General features: G+C 53.2%; 2 protein-coding genes across 2 annotated transcripts; both read left to right on the top strand.

The window, feature by feature from the left end:
• Positions 1-2,033: 2,033 nt before the first annotated feature.
• LOC127200998 (cytochrome P450 2D3-like) lies at positions 2,034-22,322 on the top strand. Its single transcript, XM_051159362.1, has 3 exons — positions 2,034-2,224; positions 21,702-21,873; positions 22,162-22,322. The coding sequence occupies exons 1-3, from the start codon at positions 2,036-2,038 to the stop codon at positions 22,320-22,322; spliced, it is 522 nt and encodes a 173-aa protein (XP_051015319.1). The 5' UTR covers positions 2,034-2,035.
• Positions 13,070-15,609, top strand: LOC127201485 (cytochrome P450 2D3-like). Its single transcript, XM_051160084.1, has 6 exons — positions 13,070-13,237; positions 13,896-14,072; positions 14,213-14,354; positions 14,574-14,761; positions 15,114-15,255; positions 15,357-15,609. Exons 1-6 carry the CDS (start codon positions 13,097-13,099, stop codon positions 15,533-15,535), a joined length of 969 nt encoding a protein of 322 aa, XP_051016041.1. The 5' UTR covers positions 13,070-13,096; the 3' UTR covers positions 15,536-15,609.
• Positions 22,323-22,343: the final 21 nt, after the last annotated feature.

Raw genomic sequence — 22,343 nt, 5'->3', positions numbered from 1 at the left:
CTCATGACGGAACCAGTTGTAAGTGTGCTCAGTGTCTCAAGGTGGGCTCCTCAAATAATGTGAGGAGTTCTCCTGTGATGGATGTGAAGTGTCATTCCCCATTTCTTTTCATTAATTTTGGTAAAATGTGAGGATTTTAAAGCTCAGATCACCAATGCAAAGATGGATTGTTGCGATCACAGTCCACAACTCTTTGAAGTGACTCTTGTCTCCTCCAAGTCAATTTCAGTCTGGGACATGACTGATATACTGCTGTTGCATTTTGAATTCCTTTTCCATTCACTTTTGTCTTTTCAAAATTTTTCTCATTTTTTTCCTTGAGTTTTAAATCAAAATAATTACAAATTCTGTGTCACATACCAACTGTGCATCATCTCAAGCAACGATTCAGTGGCTTTGGATTGCATAGGTAACATCCTATCATAACTGCCCACAGTTCTGAGGAGGCCTCACACCATGAGGGTACAGTAACCATCCAGGAAGGAAAACTTCACCGGCCCTAAGTGACCTCCAGCCTCCATTGCCCAAACTCAGCCTTCCCAAGGCAGCAGCCAGAAGTCACTGTCCTCCCAGTGAGTGATGTCACACTTCCCAGGCTGACTGGGTTAGCACTTCCCACCATGCCTAGAGGGAGGAGAACAACCTGGGACCGGCTCTTAGACTCACTGTTGGTCTTCACAATGAAGCCAGCAGAGGGAAACAGCTCGCAGGACAGAGTCCAGGAGAGACCTGCCCAGGATCTATTTGTCCAGTTCCAGTGGAGGACACAGGACAGAGATTATGTGTTGCCTCTTTACAGAGAACTGCAAATCTGGGAGCACCAGTGACCCCTGATGGCCAGGGACTCAGTTCCAGCTTGCTGTGGCAGAACTGGCTCACCTGTGCAGCTGGCATGAAAACAGGACCCAAGCCCCCTAGATGTCACATGACCCCAGTCCTGTAGAGGTGACATGACCCTGGGAAAACCACAGTGGTTCACATGGCTGAGAGCACGTGGACTGAGGGTGAAGGGAAACAGACAGTGCTAGCAGGCAGCTGTTTAGCAGAGAATCCAGGTCACCTCCCAAGAGCAAGTGACAGACCAGGGAACCCTTTACAACTGAAGATTACATTGGCCCCAGCTGCCTTCCCCCACTGCCCGTCACTCACACACAGCCTGCAGCTGCCTTCCCGCACTGCCCCTCACTCACCACAGGCTGCAGCTGCCTTCCCCCACTGCCCCTCACTCACCACAGGCTGCAGCTGCCTTCCCCCCTGCCCCTCACTCACACACAGGCTGCAGCTGCCTTCCCCCACTGCCCCTCACTCACCACAGGCTGCAGCTGCCTTCCCCCACTGCCCCTCACTCACCAAAGGCTGCAGCTGCCTTCCCCCACTGCCCCTCACTCACACACAGGCTGAAGCTGCCTTCGCCCACAGCCCCTCACTCACCACAGGCTGCAGCTGCCTTCCCCCACTGCCCCTCACTCACCACAGGCTGTAGCTGCCTTCCCCCACTGCCCCTCACTCACCACAGGCTGTAGCTGCCTTCCCTCAAGGCCCCTCACTCACACACAGGGCTATAGCCTCTCTCCCTTAACTGTAGGAGACATCCTGCCAGTGGTCATGCTCCTACAGAAGCGAGAACTCTTAGTGACAGTCACCACGCATGTCCTGCCTACCTGTAATGTGTTCCATGAAGCTCTGGGGAGCTTTTATTTTCTTCTGAGGCAATGGCTTCATGTCCTCAAGCTGTGCATGTGTGGCACACTGGGTTATTTTACTGTAGAACATGATTGTCCACATCAAAGCAGGGTCCCCTGAACATCCCCCTCCCCACCATGCTCGGCCCTGAAGAATCCCTCCTGGGAGGGATTGACCATCTCTGGCTCCTCCCTACACTTCCCCAAACAAAACACTGAATGCAGCTGGAGCAGAGGACAAAGGGCAGCCCTGGCACCCCATTATAAGGTGGCAGGTTCCAAGCCAGGGATTTCTGGTCCTAGGTGTTTCTGTCCCTTGTTCTTTAGGAAGCCTGGGGAGCAGTGGCGAGGCCATGGAGCTGCTGACTGGGACTGGCCTGTGGCCCGCGGCCATATTCACAGTCATCTTCATACTGCTGGTGGATCTGATGCACAGGCGCCAGCGCTGGGCTGCCCGCTACCCACCAGGCCCTGCGCCGTGGCCTGTGCTGGGCAACCTGCTGCAGCTGGACTTAGAGAACATGCCGTATAGCATGTACAAGGTGAGTGACTTAGGGCTGGGAGGTAACGGAGGATGCGGTGTCCATTGGAGCAGGTAGTGGGAGTGGAGCCACAGGTTACACAGGGAACTGCGCCCCCAGAAGGACCACCCCTTCCTGGTGGTGGCACTTGGACTTTCTTGGGCAACAGTTTTGAGGCACAAAGTCCAGGAGGTTAGGCAAGATGTGACAGCAGATTCCGGTCTGGTTGGACAGGGCAGCAGTCATAGAGGTCCCAAGTCCCTATGATCCTGTCTGTCATAGCTGAGGTCTTAGCATGGTGCCAGGTCCCAGGTCAAGCGCAGCCTGTCTGTGAGCACAGCAAGTGGACAGAGGGCTGTGGCTGGTGAATCTGTTGCTGCTGTGTGCTCTGTGGCCTCACTGCCCATCTCAAGGAACCTGAGTTTCCTCATATGTCGTGAGATGCTAAGAGGACAGTTCTCTGAGTCTGGAAAGGTCACATCTGAATGATCACATTTACTTTACGTTATTGCTGAACTTAAACGATGAGAAGCCAGGGCTGGAGAGGTGGCTCCGTGGTTAAGAGCACTGGCTACTCTTCCAGAGGTCCTGAGTTCAATTCCCAGCAACGACATGGTGACTCAGAACCATCTGTAATGTATCTGGTGCCCTCTTCTGGTGTGCATGAAGCAGTGTACGCATTTACACAAAATAAACAAATCTTTAAAAAGAAAGATAAAACCAGGGAAGGCGCAGTTGTAAGACGCCAGGTCTCAGGCTGGGAATGAAAGTCAGTGGAAGAGCATTCTCCTGGGATATATGAAGACCAAGGGACAATAACAAGCAACACACACACACTATGCAGATGCTTGTGCAGTGAGCCTGGTTCTAGGCCCCATGGGGACCTCCACTTCCTAAGTGCTCTGTCCCTCTGCTTCAGCTTCGAAACCGCTACGGTGACGTGTTCAGCCTGCAGATGGCCTGAAAGCCTGTCATTGTGATCAATGGCCTGAAGGCCGTGCGGGAAGCTCTGGTGACCTGTGGAGAGGACACTGCTGACCGCCCTAAAATGCCCATGTTTCAGCACTTTGGCCATGGACACAAGGCTCAAGGCAAAATACTGCTGGGTGGTAGGGAGCAGTGATGGCATCAGAGCCAGACATGGTGGGTACTGGGCAGAGGAAGGACAGGGCGTGATACAGGTGACAAGCAGTTAGCAACTCAACAAGCAGCCACTGAAATCCATCCTGGGACCTACGTAGCGGGCTAGAAGGTGGTAGACATGGGTTTTGGAGGAAGGTGGGAGGATATGAGTGATGCTCGTCCCAGAGCAGACGAGATATATAGGAGCAGTGGCCGGCACAGCCAGGTGTCCTTGCTTACACACAGATGTGTCCGCAGGACTGGCATTTGCACCTGATGGGCCCGAGTGGCGAGAGCAGCGGCGGTTCTCTGTGTCCACCCTGCGCAACTTCGGCCTGGGCAGGAAATCTCTGGAGCAGTGGGTGACCGAGGAGGCTGGCCACCTCTGTGACGCCTTAGCCGACCAGGCTGGTAGGTGAGTGGTGGGGTGTGCGCAAGGGCACAGCGAGATCGCACTGAGAACTTGATTTACTTGCATCTCTGCTCCCAGGGCATCCCCTCACTCCCTACATGCTCCTGAACAAAGCCGTGTGCAATGTGATCGCATCCCTCATTTACGCCCGCCGCTTTGAGTATGGAGACCCTTCCCTCATCAACATGCTAACAACATTGGAAGAAAACATGGGAGAGACTAATGGCTTGCTTCCCGAGGTAGGGGGCTTGGGGCAGCCTACAGATCCACTTGTGACATCCTTCCTCCCAGAGGAGCCTTAGGCAGGGGATTTGGAGAGCAAGACTTCTAGAAATGTCTACCACAGGAATAAAAGCATAGAGCTTGACAAACCTAGAACAAACGTAGGGAAAAAGTGGACCAAGGTCAGGTGTCTAGAACAGGGATGGCCGGTGCCCTCTATCTATATGAAAGCTACAAATGCCTGTAAAAATTTCAGAGTAGAATATTCCTTCTGTTCACCCTGGGAAACAAGAGTCTGAGGCTGAAACTAAAGAGGAGACAGGTGATGAGAGGAGCGCACCGGGCCTTGGGTCCATTGTGGGAAAGGCTGGAAAGTGAGACTAGTTGAGATCAACATTGAGCAGAGGCACCCAGGGGCCAGAGAGACGGACAGTGGGTAAGGGAGCTTGCCAAGCAAGCCTGGCACTTGAGTGCAGTTCCTGGAAGCCATTTACTAAGAACGGAACTGACTCTGTTTTCCTCTGACTTCAACATTCTTATTGTGGCAACTACACTCTCCACATCATGTATATACAAACACACGTTGAAAAAATTATGATGATCAGGATTATTAGAAATCTTATTTACTTCACATATTAAATGAAGAGGCAACAAGATTGCCTAGCACCTTTTCTGTATGTCTTACAGGTTCTGAACACGTTCCCAATTCTCCTGCGTATCCCGGGGTTGGCCGACAAGGTCTTCCCGGGACAAAAGTCATTTATGACCATGGTGGATAAGCTGATAACTGAGCACAGGAGAACCTGGGACGCTGACAATCCGCCTCAAGGCCTGACTGATGCCTTCTTGGCTGAGATGGAGAAGGTGAAAGATGATGAGATGTAGTGTCCAGCATGCAGTGGCTAACCCAGTGACCCCCAAGTGTGGCCTCCTGCAGACACTAGCAGGGTTTCATGGGCCTTTTCCCACTTTACTCTGAGTCCACTGTCTCTCTCTGGCCCAGGCCAAGGGGAAGCCTGAGAGCAGCTTCAATGATGCGAATCTACGTCTCGTTGTCTCTGATCTGTTTGGTGCTGGGATTGTGACCACGTCAACCACGCTGTCCTGGGCCCTGCTGCTCATGATCCTGCACCCGGATGTGCAGCGTGAGCCTGGCTGGGCTGGGAAGAAAGAAGGAGGAGGGACGAGGCAGTGTCCTTAAGCTTCCCTGGGACACTTGTGGCTCCTGGCAGGGGTTTGCCCCAGACTCCAGCATGGGTGATGGCCATCTTTCTCTCATGGACCCAGCCCTTAGCAGAGAGGTAGTGTAGGGACAAGGGTCATTGTCTTGGGCATCCTTAACTGAAGGGATGCTGTCCCCTCAGGCCGTGTCCAGCAGGAGATTGATGAAGTCCTAGGGCAGGCGCGGCGCCCAGAGATGGCCGACCAGGCCCGCATGCCCTACACCAATGCTGTCATCCATGAGGTGCAGCGCTTTGCGGACATCGCCCCATTGAATTTGCCACACATGACGTCACGTGACATTGAAGTCCAAGGCTTCCGCATCCCTAAGGTAGGCATGGGCCCTCCTAACAATAGCATGGCCACTAGCCAACAAGGGCAGGAAAGGCCAAAACACATGCGCCCTGGATCTCCACATGGCACCTGTATCATCCCAGGAGTGAGTATGCTGCAGCCCTTCATGGGAGTCCTGAGGGAAGCTGGACATCCAACCGGTTTATCCATAGTGGAGAATAGGAATCACTGCACTTGTGGATGGGGTCCTGGTTTGGGACGCCATCCATCACTAGTGAAGCGGCTGAGACACTCTGGCCAAAAGACCAAGTGTGTTGAGGCAGAGAAGGTTGTTCATATAAATCTGGAGCCCCACGACAGTCCATGTTCACACCATATGCTTCCTCCCAGGGGATGATGCTCATCCCTAACCTGTCCTCCGTGCTGAAGGACGAGACCGTCTGGGAGAAACCCCTCCACTTCCATCCTGAGCACTTCCTGGACGCCCAGGGACACTTTGTGAAGCATGAGGCCTTCCTGCCATTCTCCGCAGGTGCCCACGGGTGCCTGGATCCCTGTGCCTTCCCAGGGTGCCTCAGGGTGGAGATTCTACCAGGACCCAGAGTGACAAAGCCTCTCTTCCACCTACAGGCCGCCGCGCATGCCAGAGCTCAGGGAGGATGGCACACTGCAGGCTGTCTGTCAGATGTGTCAGAGGGCGGGACTTCCGGGCACCAAGAGTGACTCAGGTTGAGGACATTGCACACAGGGAAGCTCACTGAGCCCCACTGTCCAGGGACTTGGGGGATCCCATAGCCATGGAGCACCCGCGTGGCTCACCCATCTCCATACCCTCCTTCTGGGGGATGGTCTGATGTACTTTGATACTAATTAAGAAAAAGCCATCCCATCTGGGCAGGGCAACTGAGCTAGGTGTGGCTAAGGTTCCCAGGCTTAGAGAGAGAGGGGAATCCTGGGAGGAAGAGAAGAAAAGGATCCTGAGAAGAGAAGAGAGGAAGGCAGCCATGGGTTAGGTGGAAGAGAAACACGTGGCCAGCATGGATGGAGGATTCGCCCCGATGAAGAACATTAGCAAGTATTTGGGATTGGCAGGTAGCTTGATAGACGTTATTAGAAACAGATGGCATGGGACTGGGGCGGGGATGGGACACCTGCCCCACTCTGAGAAGTAGTTAATGTCTGGCCCCGCCCCAGGTTAACTAAAGCTCTTTTGATATATAACGAGTGTCTGTGTCTTGACTGACTGCGAGCTGGACATAATATTGATAATTTTAAAACAACAAGTGGGGCTGGGGAGATGGCTCAGAGGTTAAGAGCACTGTCTGCTCTACAGAGGTCCTAGGTTCAATTCCCAGCACCCACATGATGGCTGAATCCATCTAGAGTGAGATCTGGTGCCCTCTTCTGGTGTGCAGGGCAACAGGCAGGTAAAAGCACTATGTACGTAATAAACAAATAAATCTTGAAATTTAAAAAAAATGGCGCTCCATGTGGGGCAGGTATCCACACTCTTAATAATCATATTTTGTCATAGTCTGAAAGAGAGGAATAACTCCCAGAGAGCGTCCATGGGCCAGAGCAAAGATGGCTACATACACATGGCCGGTTTGAGAGCCAGAACTAGGAGGCTGGCAGTCTTATAAACTGGCCTGGGGAATGGAGTTAATTTCCTAAAAAAAAAAAATAGTGAAAACTAAATTCCAAGGAATGGTGGACATTATGTGTAGGCCTGTGTGTGGTATGTAAGCTCATGTGATGCATGTTTGTGTGTGTTGGCATGTGTGCATGTTGTATACACATGCATGTGTACATATGACTGTTTGTGCAAGTGTGTACGTGTGCATGTCTATCAGTGTGTGAAAGCATGTATCTGTGTGTTAGCATGCGTCTGCCTTTGTGTGTGTGAATGTGGGTATAGGTAAATGTGTTGTGTTTCTGTGCATAACGGTGTGTCTTTGTGTGAGAGTATATCTGTGTGTGTGTGTGTGTGTGTGTGTGTGCGTGTGTGTGTGTGTGTGTGGTTTGGATCCACTATACTGTTTTCCAGAACTGCTCTGTCATCTGACCTTCCATCAGGAGAACCAGGAGGCACGGGCCCCCAGCAACCAGCAACACTCCAGATGTCCCAGCATTTCTTGCTTTGGGGTCCTCAGTCCTTCCTGAAACACATATGGTTAGTGCAGGCCACACACAGACCTGTGGGCTGAGCCATTTCTCAGTAGCCAAGAGAGGACAACGAACCCAGCAGTGCCACCAAGGAAGACCCTGCAAGGGCTGAGGATCGCTCTCCTCTCCTCCTGCCCAGCTCACGCTGGCACGCTGCCTGGCCCCGATTGTTGAAAGAAGCTCTCCTGTGTCTGTCTGTGAAGCTGAAATACGAATAAACAGAGAGGAGATCTTTCAACCGCTGCCTTAAACAAGCTATAAACAAATGCTTTACCACTGAGCTCTATCCTTGACTCCACCGTAGCGGTGGGGCTTTTTACCCCCACTTTCTGTTTCTAGAAGGAATTGTGGGGGTTTTCTCTGTGCTTTAGTTTTTCTCATTCAATATATTTTGACGATTCTTCCCTTCTATATCTGCTTGGCTTTTCCTTTTATTTCTTTCTTTTCATTGATGGTTTTTTAGTGCTATGTGTTGAGCCCAGGGTTTTGGAACATGCTGACTACAAGCCTAGCCTTTAGTATGGGGTGGGAGGAGTTCATGTTTGTGGGTTCCTTATTGCTGTAGTTTGAATATCAGATTGTTTCCATTCACCTCAGGTTGTTGTCTGAATACCATCTGCAGTTTGACCCTCTGGTTGTTTCACAGTGTTGTTGCTAATTTCCACATGCTTGTCCAGTTTCACGTCACTGCTGTTGTGTAGGAGAACGCGCCCATCCCACAGTGGCAGGAAAATCCTGCTTATGACTTTTTTTTGAGACAAGGTCTGTCTTGTAGCCCAGGCTGGCTTGGAACCCCATATGTAGATCAGGCTGGTCTCCAACTCAGAGATCCACTTCCCACTGCTCTGCCACCACTGCACTACCAGATCCATAGCCAGTTCCTTAGAGACGCCTGGGTGCCCTCCACCAACACAACGCCCTCCTGGCTCCATAATTTGATTGCTGTTGCTCACTATGATTCTCAAAGTCCTTATTTTACTCAGCACCACAGACACCTTCCCCCATATCTCCTCCTTTCCTGTAGCCAGCAGACCGTCTTCTACTTGCTCCGCAGGCACCACCGCGGCACCCACATCCCGGTGCCCTCGCCACCGCCTTCTCCACAACTGTATCCAGGACACCACCATGGCCTTCTCTTCCACCAAACTTTCCACCACAACCAGAGTCACCATGACCTCATTTTCCCTCCAGGGTTCATCGTGTGGCCTGAAGTCCCTGCCTGGCCTCTCTGCGATCCCGCAGCCTGTGCCTCTTATTTAGAAAGGGCTCGTTCCCCCCGAGCTGTGCCGCTTGATTGAGTATTTCAGAACAATGTCAGCAAATACAGCACGGTCACCGCAGGTTAAAGCAGCAAATTCTCTCCTCTTCTGCTCTGTCTGCAGAGTCTCAGCCTTGACCAACTATATTTGGCTAGTGTCACCCATGACACGAGCGCACACATTTCCTTTATGGTAAATGGGCAGCACCAAGACCATGGTGTGAGATCAGGGAACAAGTTCCCGGGGGAAGAAGGAAGACTGGGACCGGCTCTTAGACTCACTGTTGGTCTTCACCAAGAAGCCAGAGTCCCGGAGAGACTGGCCAGGAGGAAGCCAGCAGCCTGAGCCTGTCAGTGAGCAGAGCACGGTTGTCTCCCTCCTCCCACTCTTGACCGTGACCCTTTCAGGTGTCCTGACTCCCCTGCAGGCCGCCTTCAGGTGATGCTGAGCCTAGAGAAAGACCCTTGTCTCTGCCCCAACCTAGGCTGCCATCCTATGTCACAGTGTGGGGCAGGGACAGGAACCGGGAGTAGACTTTGGGGGCTTCAGGCCAGCAACAAACATGTCACCTCAGGCCTGGTGACAGAGAGGTCAGCTGAGAAGGGGTGGCATGGGCAGCAGAGAGGAGAAGATCCAGTGTCCAGACCTTGCTATGGCTCCATGGTGTGCTCCCCTCTAACTCGCTCCTGCCTCCCTTCTGCCTCACTGAAGGGGGCAGCAGAGAGCAAGAGCGCAGCCTGGATTCCACTGGGACAGCTGAGCCTTGATCCTCAGAGGTCTGGATCCCCAAGAGGACAGGGGCAGAGCCTTGGCTGACCCCAATGAGTGAGAATGGGCATGTGCAGGGTGACCAGCAGTTGTCCTGCCCACCAGTACCGTTTAAGTCATATTTCTCTTTTCTTCATGACTGTTGGGGGAGAAACAGACTCACCAAGAAAAAGAGGGTGGGTAAGAGACACAACGTGAGCATGTGGCAAGTTCTATGCCCCCCTTAGTGGCCTCCTCACCATGCTCAGATCATTACTGAGAATTCTCTAATTAGATCTGAATATTCCCAAGCTGTGTCCTGCTTTCCTGATTAACTGCATGACCCAAGCTATACTGAAGATTACATTGGCCACAATTACCTTCCCCCACTGCCCCTCACTCACCATAGGCTGCAGCTGCCTTCCCCCACTCCCCTCACTCACCATAGGCTGCAACTGCCTTCCCCCACTCCCCCTCACTCACCACAGGCTGCAGCTACCTTCCCCCACTGCCCCTCACTCACCATAGGCTGCAGCTGCCTTCCCCCACTGCCCCTCACTCACCACAGGCTGCAGCTACCTTCCCCCACTGCCCCTCACTCACCATAGGCTGCAGCTACCTTCCCCCACTCCCCCTCACTCACCACAGGCTGCAGCTACCTTCCCCCACTGCCCCTCACTCACCATAGGCTGCAGCTGCCTTCCCCCACTGCCCCTCACTCACCACAGGCTGCAGCTACCTTCCCCCACTGCTCCTCACTCACCACAGGCTGCAGCTGCCTTCCTCCACTCCCCCTCACTCACCACAGGCTGCAGCTACCTTCCCCCACTGCCCCTCACTCACCATAGGCTGCAGCTACCTTCCCCCACTGCCCCTCACTCACCATAGGCTGCAGCTGCCTTCCCCCACTCCCCCTCACTCACCACAGGCTGCAGCTACCTTCCCCCACTGCCCCTCACTCACCATAGGCTGCAGCTGCCTTCCCCCACTCCCCCTCACTCACCACAGGCTGCAGCTACCTTCCCCCACTGCCCCTCACTCACCATAGGCTGCAGCTACCTTCCCCCACTGCCCCTCACTCACCATAGGCTGCAGCTGCCTTCCCCCACTCCCCCTCACTCACCATAGGCTGCAGCTGCCTTCCCCCACTGCCCCTCACTCACCATAGGCTGCAGCTGCCTTCCCCCACTGCCCCTCACTCACACACAGGCTGCAGCTGCCTTCCCCCACTGCCCCTCACTCACCATAGGCTGCAGCTGCCTTCCCCCACTCCCCCTCACTCACCACAGGCTGCATGTGTCGCACCACAGATAATTTTACTGCACAACACGATTGTCCACCTCAAAGCAGGGTCACCTGGACATCCCCATACCATGCACACGCCAGAAGAACCATTAAGTCAGCTCCTGGGAGGGACTCACTGTCTCTGGCTCCTCCCTACACTGGAACAAACAAAACACAAATTTGGCTTGAGCTGGGGGACAAAGGGCAGCTCTGGCACTTCTTTATAAGGTGGCAGGATCCAACCTTAGGACTTCTGGTGCTAGGTGTTTGTGGTGAGCGTTGTCTCTTGTTCTTTAGGAAGCCTGGGGAGCAGTGGCGAGGCCATGGAGCTGCTGACTGGGACTGGCCTGTGGCCCGCGGCCATATTCACAGTCATCTTCATACTGCTGGTGGATCTGATGCACAGGCGCCAGCGCTGGGCTGCCCGCTACCCACCAGGCCCTGCGCCGTGGCCTGTGCTGGGCAACCTGCTGCAGCTGGACTTAGAGAACATGCCGTACAGCATGTACAAGGTGAGTGACTTAGTGCTGGGAGGTAACGGAGGATGCGGTGTCCATTGGAGCAGGTAGTGGGAGTGGAGCCACAGGGTACACAGGGAACTGCGCCCCCGAGAAGGACCACCCCTTCCTGGTGGTGGCACTTGGACTTTCTTGGGCAACAGTTTTGAGGCACAAAGTCCAGGAGGTTAGGCAAGATGTGACAGCAGATTCCGGTCTGGTTGGACAGGGCAGCAGTCATAGAGGTCCCAAGTCCCTATGATCCTGTCTGTCATAGCTGAGGTCTTAGCATGGTGCCAGGTCCCAGGTCAAGCGCAGCCTGTGTGTCAGCACAGCAAGTGGACAGAGGGCTGTGGCTGGTGAATCTCTTGCTGCTGTGTGCTCTGTGGCCTCACTGCCCATCTCAAGGAACTTGAGTTTCCTCATAAGTGGTGAGATGCTAAGGGGCCCCAGGACAGTGTCAGGGTCTGGAATGGTCTCTGCTGCGTGATCACATCTACTGTGAGTCCTTTGCTGGACTTAAACAATGAGAAGCCGGGCCTGGAGGGTTGACTCTGCTGTTAAGAGCACTTGCTGCTCCTCCAAAGGTCCTGAGTTCAATTCCGAATAACTAAATGGTGACTCACAGCTATCTATAATATGATCTGGTGCCCTATTCTGGTATGCATGAAGACAGATATGCACTTACGTAAAATAAAAACATCATTAAAAAGAACGAAAAAAGAAAAGAAGGCACAGTTAAGATGCCAAGTCTCAGGCTAGGGATCAAAGTAAGTGGAAGAGCATTCTCTCGGGACATATGAAGACCAAAGTTCAATAACAAGCAGCACACACACACACACACACACACACACACACACATACACACACTATGCCAATACTAGTGCAGTGAGCCTGGTTCTGGGCCCCATGGGGACCTCCACTTCCTAAGTGCTCTGACCCTCTGCTTCAGCTTCGAAACCGCTATGGTGACGTGTTCAGCCTGCAGATGGTCTGGAAGCCTGTGGTCATCATCAATGGCCTGAAGGCGGTGCAGGAAGCTCTGCTGACCCGTGGAGAGGACACTGCTGACCGCCCTGAAATGCCCATCTTTCAACACATTGGCCATGGACACAAAGCCCAAGGCAAAAGGCTGCTGGGTGGGGGAGGGGGAAGCACTCATAGCATCAGAACCAGACATGGTGGGTACTGGGCAGAGGAAGGACAGGGCATGATACAGATGACAAGCAGTTAGCAACTCAACGAGCAGCCACTGAATCCATCATGGGGCCTACATAGCAGGCTGGAAGGCGGTAGACATGGGTTTTGGAGGAAGGTGGGAGGATATGAGTGATGCTCGTCCCAGAGCAGACGAGGAATATGGGAGCAGTGGACGGCACAGCCAGGTGTCCTTGCTTACACACAGATGTGTCCACAGGTGTGGTCTTTGCACCTTATGGACCCGAGTGGCGAGAGCAGCGGCGGTTCTCTGTGTCCACCCTGCGAAACTTCGGCCTGGGCAGGAAATCTCTGGAGCAGTGGGTGACAGAGGAGGCTGGCCACCTCTGTGACGCCTTAGCCGACCAGGCTGGTAGGTGAGTGGTGGGGTGTGCGCAAGGGCACAGCGAGATCGCACTGAGAACTTGATTTACTTGCATCTCTGCTCCCAGGGCATCCCCTCACTCCCTACATGCTCCTGAACAAAGCCGTGTGCAATGTGATCGCATCCCTCATTTACGCCCGCCGCTTTGAGTATGGAGACCCTTCCCTCATCAACATGCTAACAACATTGGAAGAAAACATGGGAGAGAATACTGGCTTGCTTCCCGAGGTAGGGGGGTGGGGCAGCCTGCAGATCCAATTCTGTGATATCCATCCTACCAGAGGAGCCTTACGCAGTGGATTTGGAGAGCAAGACTTCTAGAAATGTCTACCACAGGAATAAAAGCATAGAGCTTGGCAAAACTGGAACAACAGGAGGGAACAAGTGGACCAAAGTCGGGTGACTAGAAAGCTGACAGCCGGTGCCCTCTCTATATATGGAAGCTACAAAAGCCTGTGAAAGCTTTAGAGTAGAATATTCCTTTGGTTCACCCTGGGAAACAAGAGCCTGAACTAAAGAGGAGACAGGTGAGGAGAGGAGCGCACCGGGCCTTGGGTCCATTGTGGGAGAGGCTGGAAAGTGAGACTAGTTGAGATCAACATTGAGCAGAGGCACCCAGGGGCCAGAGAGACGGACAGTGGATAAGGGAGCTTGCCAACAAGCCTGGCACTTGAGTGCGGTTCCAGTAAGGACAGAAGTGACTCCGTTTGTTTTCCTCTGACGGCAACATTCTTGTTGTGGCAACAACACTCTCCACATCATGCATGTACAAACACACGTTGAAATAATAATGATTATCATTATTATTATTAGAAATCTTATTTACTTCACACATTAAATGAAAAGGCAACAAGATTGCCTAGCACCTTTTCTGTGTGTGTTACAGGTTCTGAACACGTTCCCAATTCTCCTGCGTATCCCGGGGTTGGCCAACAAGGTCTTCCCGGCACAAAAGACATTCATGACTATGGTGGATGCGCTGCTGGCTGAGCACAGGAGAACCTGGGACGTTGACAAGCCACCTCAAAGCCTAACTGATGCCTTCCTGGCTGAGATGGAGAAGGTGAGAGATGGTGAGATGTAGTGTCCAGCATGCAGTGGCTAACCCAGTGACCGCCAAGTGTGGCCTCCTGCAGACACAGGCTGGGTATCATGGGCCTTTTCCCTCTTTACTTTGAGTCCACTGTCTCTCTCTGGGCCCAGGCCAAGGGGAAGCCTGAGAGCAGCTTCAATGATGCGAATCTACGTCTCGTTGTCTCTGATCTGTTTGGTGCTGGGATTGTGACCACGTCAACCACGCTGTCCTGGGCCCTGCTGCTCATGATCCTGCACCCGGATGTGCAGCGTGAGCCTGGCTGGGCTGGGAAGAAAGAAGGAGGAGGGACGAGGCAGTGTCCTTAAGTTTCCCTGGGACACTTGTGGCTCCTGGCCCAGGATTGCCCCAGACTCCAGCATGGGTGATGGCCATCTTTCTCTCATGGACCCAGCCCTTAGCAGAGAGGTAGTGTAGGGACAAGGGTCATTGTCTTGGGCATCCTTAACTGAAGGGATGCTGTCCCCTCAGGCCGTGTCCAGCAGGAGATCGATGAAGTCCTAGGGCAGGCGCGGCACCCAGAGATGGCCGACCAGGGCCGCATGCCCTACACCAATGCTGTCATCCATGAGGTGCAGCGCTTTGCGGACATTGTCCCATTGAATTTGCCACACCTGACGTCACGTGACATTGAAGTACAGGACTTCCACATCCCTAAGGTAGGCATGGGCCCTCCTAACAATAGCATGGCCACCAGCCAACAAGGGCAAGAAAGGCCAAAATCATGCACCCTGGATTTCCATGTGGGTCTGGAACCATCCTGGGTGTGAGTATGCTTCAGCCTTTCCTGGGAGTCCTCGGGGAAAATGAGTGTCCAATGAGATGATCCACGGTGGAAAATAGGAGCTATCACAGACGTGGACGAAGCACTAGTTTCGAAGGTCACCCATTACTAATGAAGGAGCTGTGATACTCTGACGAAGGGACTCAGTGTGTGGAGGAGGAAGAGGTTGTGCATGCAAATTTGGGGCCCCACCACAGTCCATATTGACACAGTGTGTCTCCCGCCAGGGGACGATGCTCATCACGAACCTGTCCTCTGTGCTGAAGGACGAGACCGTCTGGGAGAAACCCCTCCACTTCCATCCTGAGCACTTCCTGGACGCCCAGGGACACTTTGTGAAGCATGAGGCCTTCATGCCATTCTCCGCAGGTGCCCACGGGGTGCCTGGCTCCCTGTGTCTTCCCAGGGTGCCTTGGAGGGTGGAGATCCTAACAGGACCCAGACTAACCAAGCCTCTCTCCCACCTACAGGCCGCCGCATATGCCTGGGGGAGCCCCTGGCCCGCATGGAGCTCTTCCTCTTCTTCACCTGCCTCCTGCAGCGCTTTAGCTTCTCGGTGCCCGATGGACAGCCCAGGCCCAGCGACCAAGGCATCTTCGCACTGCCAGTTTTTCCAAAGCCTTACCAACTCTGTGTAGCCGTGCGCTAGCAGGGCCAGTGGCTCTATCCTTCTGCTCAGCCTGCGCTGATTGAATGTTCAATAAACAAGTTCTGTGGCTGCAACTCAGACTCCTGGTCCAATTCCCATCCTTGTTTCAACTGTGTCCCAAGTCTTCAGTCCACAGTCAGGCTTGCCCTCTATCTGGTCAGCCCAAGCTAGGAGCAGCCTTAATGTTGTGAGAAAAGAGATTCTTGACACAGAACAGTGGCCTTCAGTATCCAGTGTGGGAGGATGAAGCAAGAAGGTTGCAAGGTCAAGGCCAGCATGGGCATTCTAGCCTAGACTACTTAATGAGATGCTTTCTCATAAAGGGGGCGGGGAGCTAAATAGCCACAGGAAGTGATGAAGGGAGGAGGAGGAAACGAGAGGGAGGAGACACGACCTAACCCAGACTCCAGCAACAATCAGGGCAAACTTTCTCCCTTGGACTCAGCCCTTACCTTCGTTGTTACACAGAGGCAAAGGGGAGTGACTGCTTCACTGAGGGGACGCTGTCCCCCCAGGCATAGTCCAATGAGAGATTGATGAAGTCCTAGGGCAGACGCGGTGGCCAGAGATGGCCGCCCAGGCCCGCATGCCCTACACTAATGCTGTCGTCCATGAGGTGCAGCGCTTTGGGGACATCGCCCCATTGGACTTGCCCTGCCTCACATCCCGTGACATTGAAGTCCAGGACTTTCTCATCCCCAAGGTAGGCATGGGCCCCTCTGCTCTTACATCATGGCCACTGCCACACAAGGCCAGGGAAGACCAAGGCCACTCCACCCTAGATTTCCAGCCTGCTGTCGGGCCCATCTTGAGAGTCCTCAGGAAAGAGAAATGCCAAAGGAAAAAGGCCACGGAGATTTTAGGAGGCACTGCACATAGGAATGGGCTCTGGGTTGAGCACCCATGGGAGATCTGTTTCAGGGCCCTCCAGGTGTGGAGAGCTCGGAGGCTGAGCTTGAATGTGGCCTGAGGTCAGACTCAAACAGACAGAGACCACTTGCCTAAACGTGTCGGCTGGTATACATGGTGCCACAATGCCTCAGCCCCAGATGTGCAAACACTGGTATTGGCACGTCGCCGGGTCTCTGGTAAGGCCATCCTACTGTCTGATGGGATGCAAGCATTCCTCCTGGAATGTGCAGAGTAGAAGTTGTCACCCCCCTCCAGTGGAGTCTGTTTTACAAGTACTACACAGGCCTGAGTCTAAGACCCCCCTTTTCTTTTGCTAAGGCCCCCAAAGAGGGGAGAGTCTCCTGGACTGGGGTCAATGCTCCCGCCAACAGAGAAACTGCAGTTTCAAATCTCTCTTTGCTTGGAACTATTTCTGTTCCTCTCTAAATTTTAACTACATTTCACTCCTAAGTTGGGACTCCTCAAGCGTAGCAATGGTTGCTATAAGACCCTCACCCGGGGCTGCAGCCAGGGACTGCCTGTGGCCGAAGTAGTTCTGTTTCACTTCCACCTATTAAAAGAGACATGACTAGAGATTAATCATTAGTTAATAAGTTACACTATGGCGTACAAAGAAATAGAGTATTTCAAAAGACTCCAGGTAGCAGGAACGAGAAGAATAGAGAAACATCCTGGCACACAGGTGCTGGGCACAAGTTTCGATAGAGAGAGGACATTGGCCCTGGACAGAGAAAGCACATACATACTGATATCAAGCCAGTAACTTAGGAGTGATGACGTCTTCCTGCAATGTACTTTGTAATGTTTCCTTCGAAGCTGTAATTCAAAAAATGACAACACAATAACTTCGCATTCTGTATCTGTACTGTGTATGTTTGGTTGCTCACTGACTCCCGTGAGACCGCTCTGTGGAAACTGTAACCACCACAAACCCCTCTGTTTTAGAAGAAGAAATATATGTAATGCTAGACTGCTTGGCTACACTCAGCTAAAGACTTGTCTGTGTGTCAGTTCACCTTATTTCTGTTCACCGACACTCCAAAGGCCCCCAATTCCAAGGACCTATCCCCGACTGAGCTAATGGTCCGTGACATTTGTGTGTAGCTTGGCTCTCCTGGACTCACTTTGTAGACCAGGCTGGCCTCAAATTCAAGGTGATGTCCCTGCCTCTGCCTCCTGAGGGCTAGGATTACAGGGGTGCACCACCACCACCCGGCATTAATGTCATCTCGGCTTTATTTTGTTACGGCATCACTAATACTCACAAACCTTACCATTACTTGTTGTGCTTGGAATCAAACGCGAGGCTTTATGCACACTCAGCACACGCCAGTGTACCACACCCCAGAGTGTATGTGTGCATGTTTATTTGTGTTCTCTGTAGGCACATGTGTGTAGTGTAGGCTTAGGCATGTGTAAGGAGTGTTGGCATGTGTGTGGTGTGTAGGCATGTGTGTGGTGTGTTGGCATGTGTGTGGTGTGTTGGCATGTGTGTGGTGTGTTGGCATGTGTGTGGTGTGTAGGCATGTGTGTGCTGTGTAGGCATGTGTGTGGTGTGTTGGCATGTGTGTGCTGTGTAGGCATGTGTGTGGTGTGTTGGCATGTGTGTGCTGTGTAGGCATGTGTGTGGTGTGTTGGCATGTGTGTAGTGTGTAGGGTGTGGTGTGTAGGCATGTATGTGGTGTATAGGCATGTGTGTCATGTATCAACATGTGTGCTGTTGTGTAGGTTTGTGTGCATGGGCAGCAGGTGGTACAGAACCCTCTGCAGAAGCAGTTCTCGATGCTTCTACAACATGTCAGCCTGTGTGGTGGGGCTCACATCCCTGCATGCACCTCTTCAACACCACCGGAAGTCACAAAGCCAAAGCCCATCTATTTGGGGATATCTCTCATGACGGAACCAGTTGTAAGTGTGCTCAGTGTCTCAAGGTGGGCTCCTCAAATAATGTGAGGAGTTCTCCTGTGATGGATGTGAAGTGTCATTCCCCATTTCTTTTCATTAATTTTGGTAAAATGTGAGGATTTTAAAGCTCAGATCACCAATGCAAAGATGGATTGTTGCGATCACAGTCCACAACTCTTTGAAGTGACTCTTGTCTCCTCCAAGTCAATTTCAGTCTGGGACATGACTGATATACTGCTGTTGCATTTTGAATTCCTTTTCCATTCACTTTTGTCTTTTCAAAATTTTTCTCATTTTTTTCCTTGAGTTTTAAATCAAAATAATTACAAATTCTGTGTCACATACCAACTGTGCATCATCTCAAGCAACGATTCAGTGGCTTTGGATTGCATAGGTAACATCCTATCATATCTGCCTGTAGTTCTGAGGAGGCCTCACACCATGAGGGTACAGTAACCATCCAGGAAGGAAAACTTCACCGGCCCTAAGTGACCTCCAGCCTCCATTGCCCAAACTCAGCCTTCCCAAGGCAGCACCCAGAAGTCACTGTCCTCCCAGTGAGTGATGTCACACTTCCCAGGCTGACTGGGTTAGCACTTCCCACCATGCCTAGAGAGAGGAGAACAACCTGGGACCGGCTCTTAGACTCACTGTTGGTCTTCACAATGAAGCCAGCAGAGGGAAACAGCTCGCAGGACAGAGTCCAGGAGAGACCTGCCCAGGGTCCATTTGTCCAGTTCCAGTGGAGGACACAGGACAGAGATTATGTGTTGCCTCTTTACAGAGAACTGCAAATCTGGGAGCACCAGTGACCCCTGATGGCCAGGGACTCAGCTCCAGCTTCCTGTGGCAGAACTGGCTCACCTGTGCAGCTGGCATGAAAACAGGACCCAAGCCCCCTAGATGTCACATGACCCCAGTCCTGTAGAGGTGACATGACCCTGGGACAACCACAGTGGTTCACATGGCTGAGAGCACGTGGACTGAGGGTGAAGGGAAACAGACAGTGCTAGCAGGCAGCTGTTTAGCAGAGAATCCAGGTCACCTCCCAAGAGCAAGTGACAGACCAGGGAACCCTTTACAACTGAAGATTACATTGGCCCCAGCTGCCTTCCCCCACTGCCCGTCACTCACACACAGGCTGCAGCTGCCTTCCCGCACTGCCCCTCACTCACACACAGGCTGCAGCTGCCTTCCCCCACTGCCCCTCACTCACCACAGGCTGCAGCTGCCTTCCCCCACTGCCCCTCACTCACCACAGGCTGCAGCTGCCTTCCCCCACTGCCCCTCACTCACCACAGGCTGCAGCTGCCTTCCCCCACTGCCCCTCACTCACCACAGGCTGCAGCTGCCTTCCCCCACTGCCCCTCACTCACCACAGGCTGCAGCTGCCTTCCCCCACTGCCCCTCACTCACCACAGGCTGCAGCTGCCTTCCCCCACTGCCCCTCACTCACCACAGGCTGCAGCTGCCTTCCCCCACTGCCCCTCACTCACCACAGGCTGCAGCTGCCTTCCCCCACTGCCCCTCACTCACCACAGGCTGCAGCTGCCTTCCCCCACTGCCCCTCACTCACCACAGGCTGCAGCTGCCTTCCCCCACTGCCCCTCACTCACCACAGGCTGTAGCTGCCTTCCCCCACTGCCCCTCACTCACCACAGGCTGCAGCTGCCTTCCCCCACTGCCCCTCACACACACACAGGCTGCAGCTGCCTTCCCCCACTGCCCCTCACTCACACACAGGCTGCAGCTGCCTTCCCTCAAGGCCCCTCACTCACACACAGGGCTATAGCCTCTCTCCCTTAACTGTAGGAGACATCCTGCCAGTGGTCATGCTCCTACAGAAGCGAGAACTCTTAGTGGCAGTCACCACGCATGTCCTGCCTACCTGTAATGTGTTCCATGAAGCTCTGGGGAGCTTTTATTTCCTTCTGAGGCAATGGCTTCATGTCCTCAAGCTGTGCATGTGTGGCACACTGGGTTATTTTACTGTAGAACATGATTGTCCACATCAAAGCAGGGTCCCCTGAACATCCCCCTCCCCACCATGCTCGGCCCGGAAGAACCATTACGTCAGCTCCTGGGAGGGATTGACCGTCTCTGGCTCCTCCCTACACTTCCCCAAACAAAACACTGAATGCAGCTGGAGCAGAGGACAAAGGGCAGTCCTGGCACCCCATTATAAGGTGGCAGGTTCCAAGCCAGGGATTTCTGGTCCTAGGTGTTTCTGTCCCTTGTTCTTTAGGAAGCCTGGGGAGCAGTGGCGCGGCCATGGAGCTGCTGACTGGGACTGGCCTGTGGCCCGCGGCCATATTCACAGTCATCTTCATACTGCTGGTGGATCTGATGCACAGGCGCCAGCGCTGGGCTGCCCGCTACCCACCAGGCCCTGCGCCGTGGCCTGTGCTGGGCAACCTGCTGCAGCTGGACTTAGAGAACATGCCGTATAGCATGTACAAGGTGAGTGACTTAGTGCTGGGAGGTAACGGAGGATGCGGTGTCCATTGGAGCAGGTAGTGGGAGTGGAGCCACAGGGTACACAGGGAATTGTGCCCAAAGAGGGACCAGTTTCCTGCTGGCCTACACTGGGACTTTCTAAGGCATAAATTTGAGGAGCAGTGACCAGGAGGTGAGGCAGATGTGACAGCAGATTCCAGTCTGGTAGGACAGGGCAGCAGTCACAGAGGTCCCTTATGATCCTGTCTGTCATAGCTGAGGTCTTAGCATGGTGCCAGGTCCTAGGTCAAGCGCAGCCTGTCTGTCAGCACAGCAAGTGGACAGAGGGCTGTGGCTGGTGAATCTCTTGCTGCTGTGTGCTCTGTGGCCTCACTGCCCATCTCAAGGAACCTGAGTTTCCTCATATGTCGTGAGATGCTAAGAGGACAGTTCTCTGAGTCTGGAAAGGTCACATCTGAATGATCACATTTAATTTAGGTTATTGCTGAACTTAAACGATGAGAAGCCAGGGCTGGAGAGGTGGCTCCGTGGTTAAGAGCACTGGCTATTCTTCCAGAGGTCCTGAGTTCAATTCCCAGCAACGACATGGTGACTCAGAACCATCTGTAATGTATCTGGTGCCCTCTTCTGGTGTGCATGAAGCAGTGTACGCATTTACACAAAATAAACAAATCTTTAAAAAGAAAGATAAAACCAGGGAAGGCGCGGTTGTAAGACGCCAGGTCTCAGGCTGGGAATGAAAGTCAGTGGAAGAGCATTCTCCTGGGATATATGAAGACCAAGGGACAATAACAAGCAACACACACACACTATGCAGATGCTGGTGCAGTGAGCCTGGTTCTAGGCCCCATGGGGACCTCCACTTCCTAAGTGCTCTGTCCCTCTGCTTCAGCTTCGAAACCGCTACGGTGACGTGTTCAGCCTGCAGATGGCCTGGAAGCCTGTCATTGTGATCAATGGCCTGAAGGCTGTGCGGGAAGCTCTGGTGACCTGTGGAGAGGACACTGCTGACCGCCCTAAAATGCCCATGTTTCAGCACTTTGGCCATGGACACAAGGCTCAAGGCAAAATACTGCTGGGTGGTAGGGAGCAGTGATGGCATCAGAGCCAGACATGGTGGGTACTGGGCAGAGGAAGGACAGGGCATGATACAGGTGACAAGCAGTTAGTAACTCAACAAGCAGCCACTGAAATCCATCATGGGACCTACGTAGCGGGCTAGAAGGTGGTAGACATGGATTTTGAGCAAGGTGGGAGGATATGAGTGATGCTCGTCCCAGAGCAGACGAGGAATATGGGAGCAGTGGATGACACAGCCAGGTGTCCTTGCTTACACACAGATGTGTCCGCAGGACTGGCATTTGCACCTTATGGGCCCGAGTGGCGAGAGCAGCGGCGGTTCTCTGTGTCCACCCTGCGAAACTTCGGCCTGGGCAGGAAATCTCTGGAGCAGTGGGTGACAGAGGAGGCTGGCCACCTCTGTGACGCCTTAGCCGACCAGGCTGGTAGGTGAGTGGTGGGGTGTGCGCAAGGG

The sequence above is a fragment of the Acomys russatus genome, chromosome 17, assembly GCF_903995435.1.
Source record: "Acomys russatus chromosome 17, mAcoRus1.1, whole genome shotgun sequence".
Lineage (NCBI taxonomy): Eukaryota > Metazoa > Chordata > Mammalia > Rodentia > Muridae > Acomys > Acomys russatus.
The sequence above is the reverse complement of the archived record's forward strand: the minus strand, read 5'-3'. Positions and strand labels throughout refer to the sequence as shown.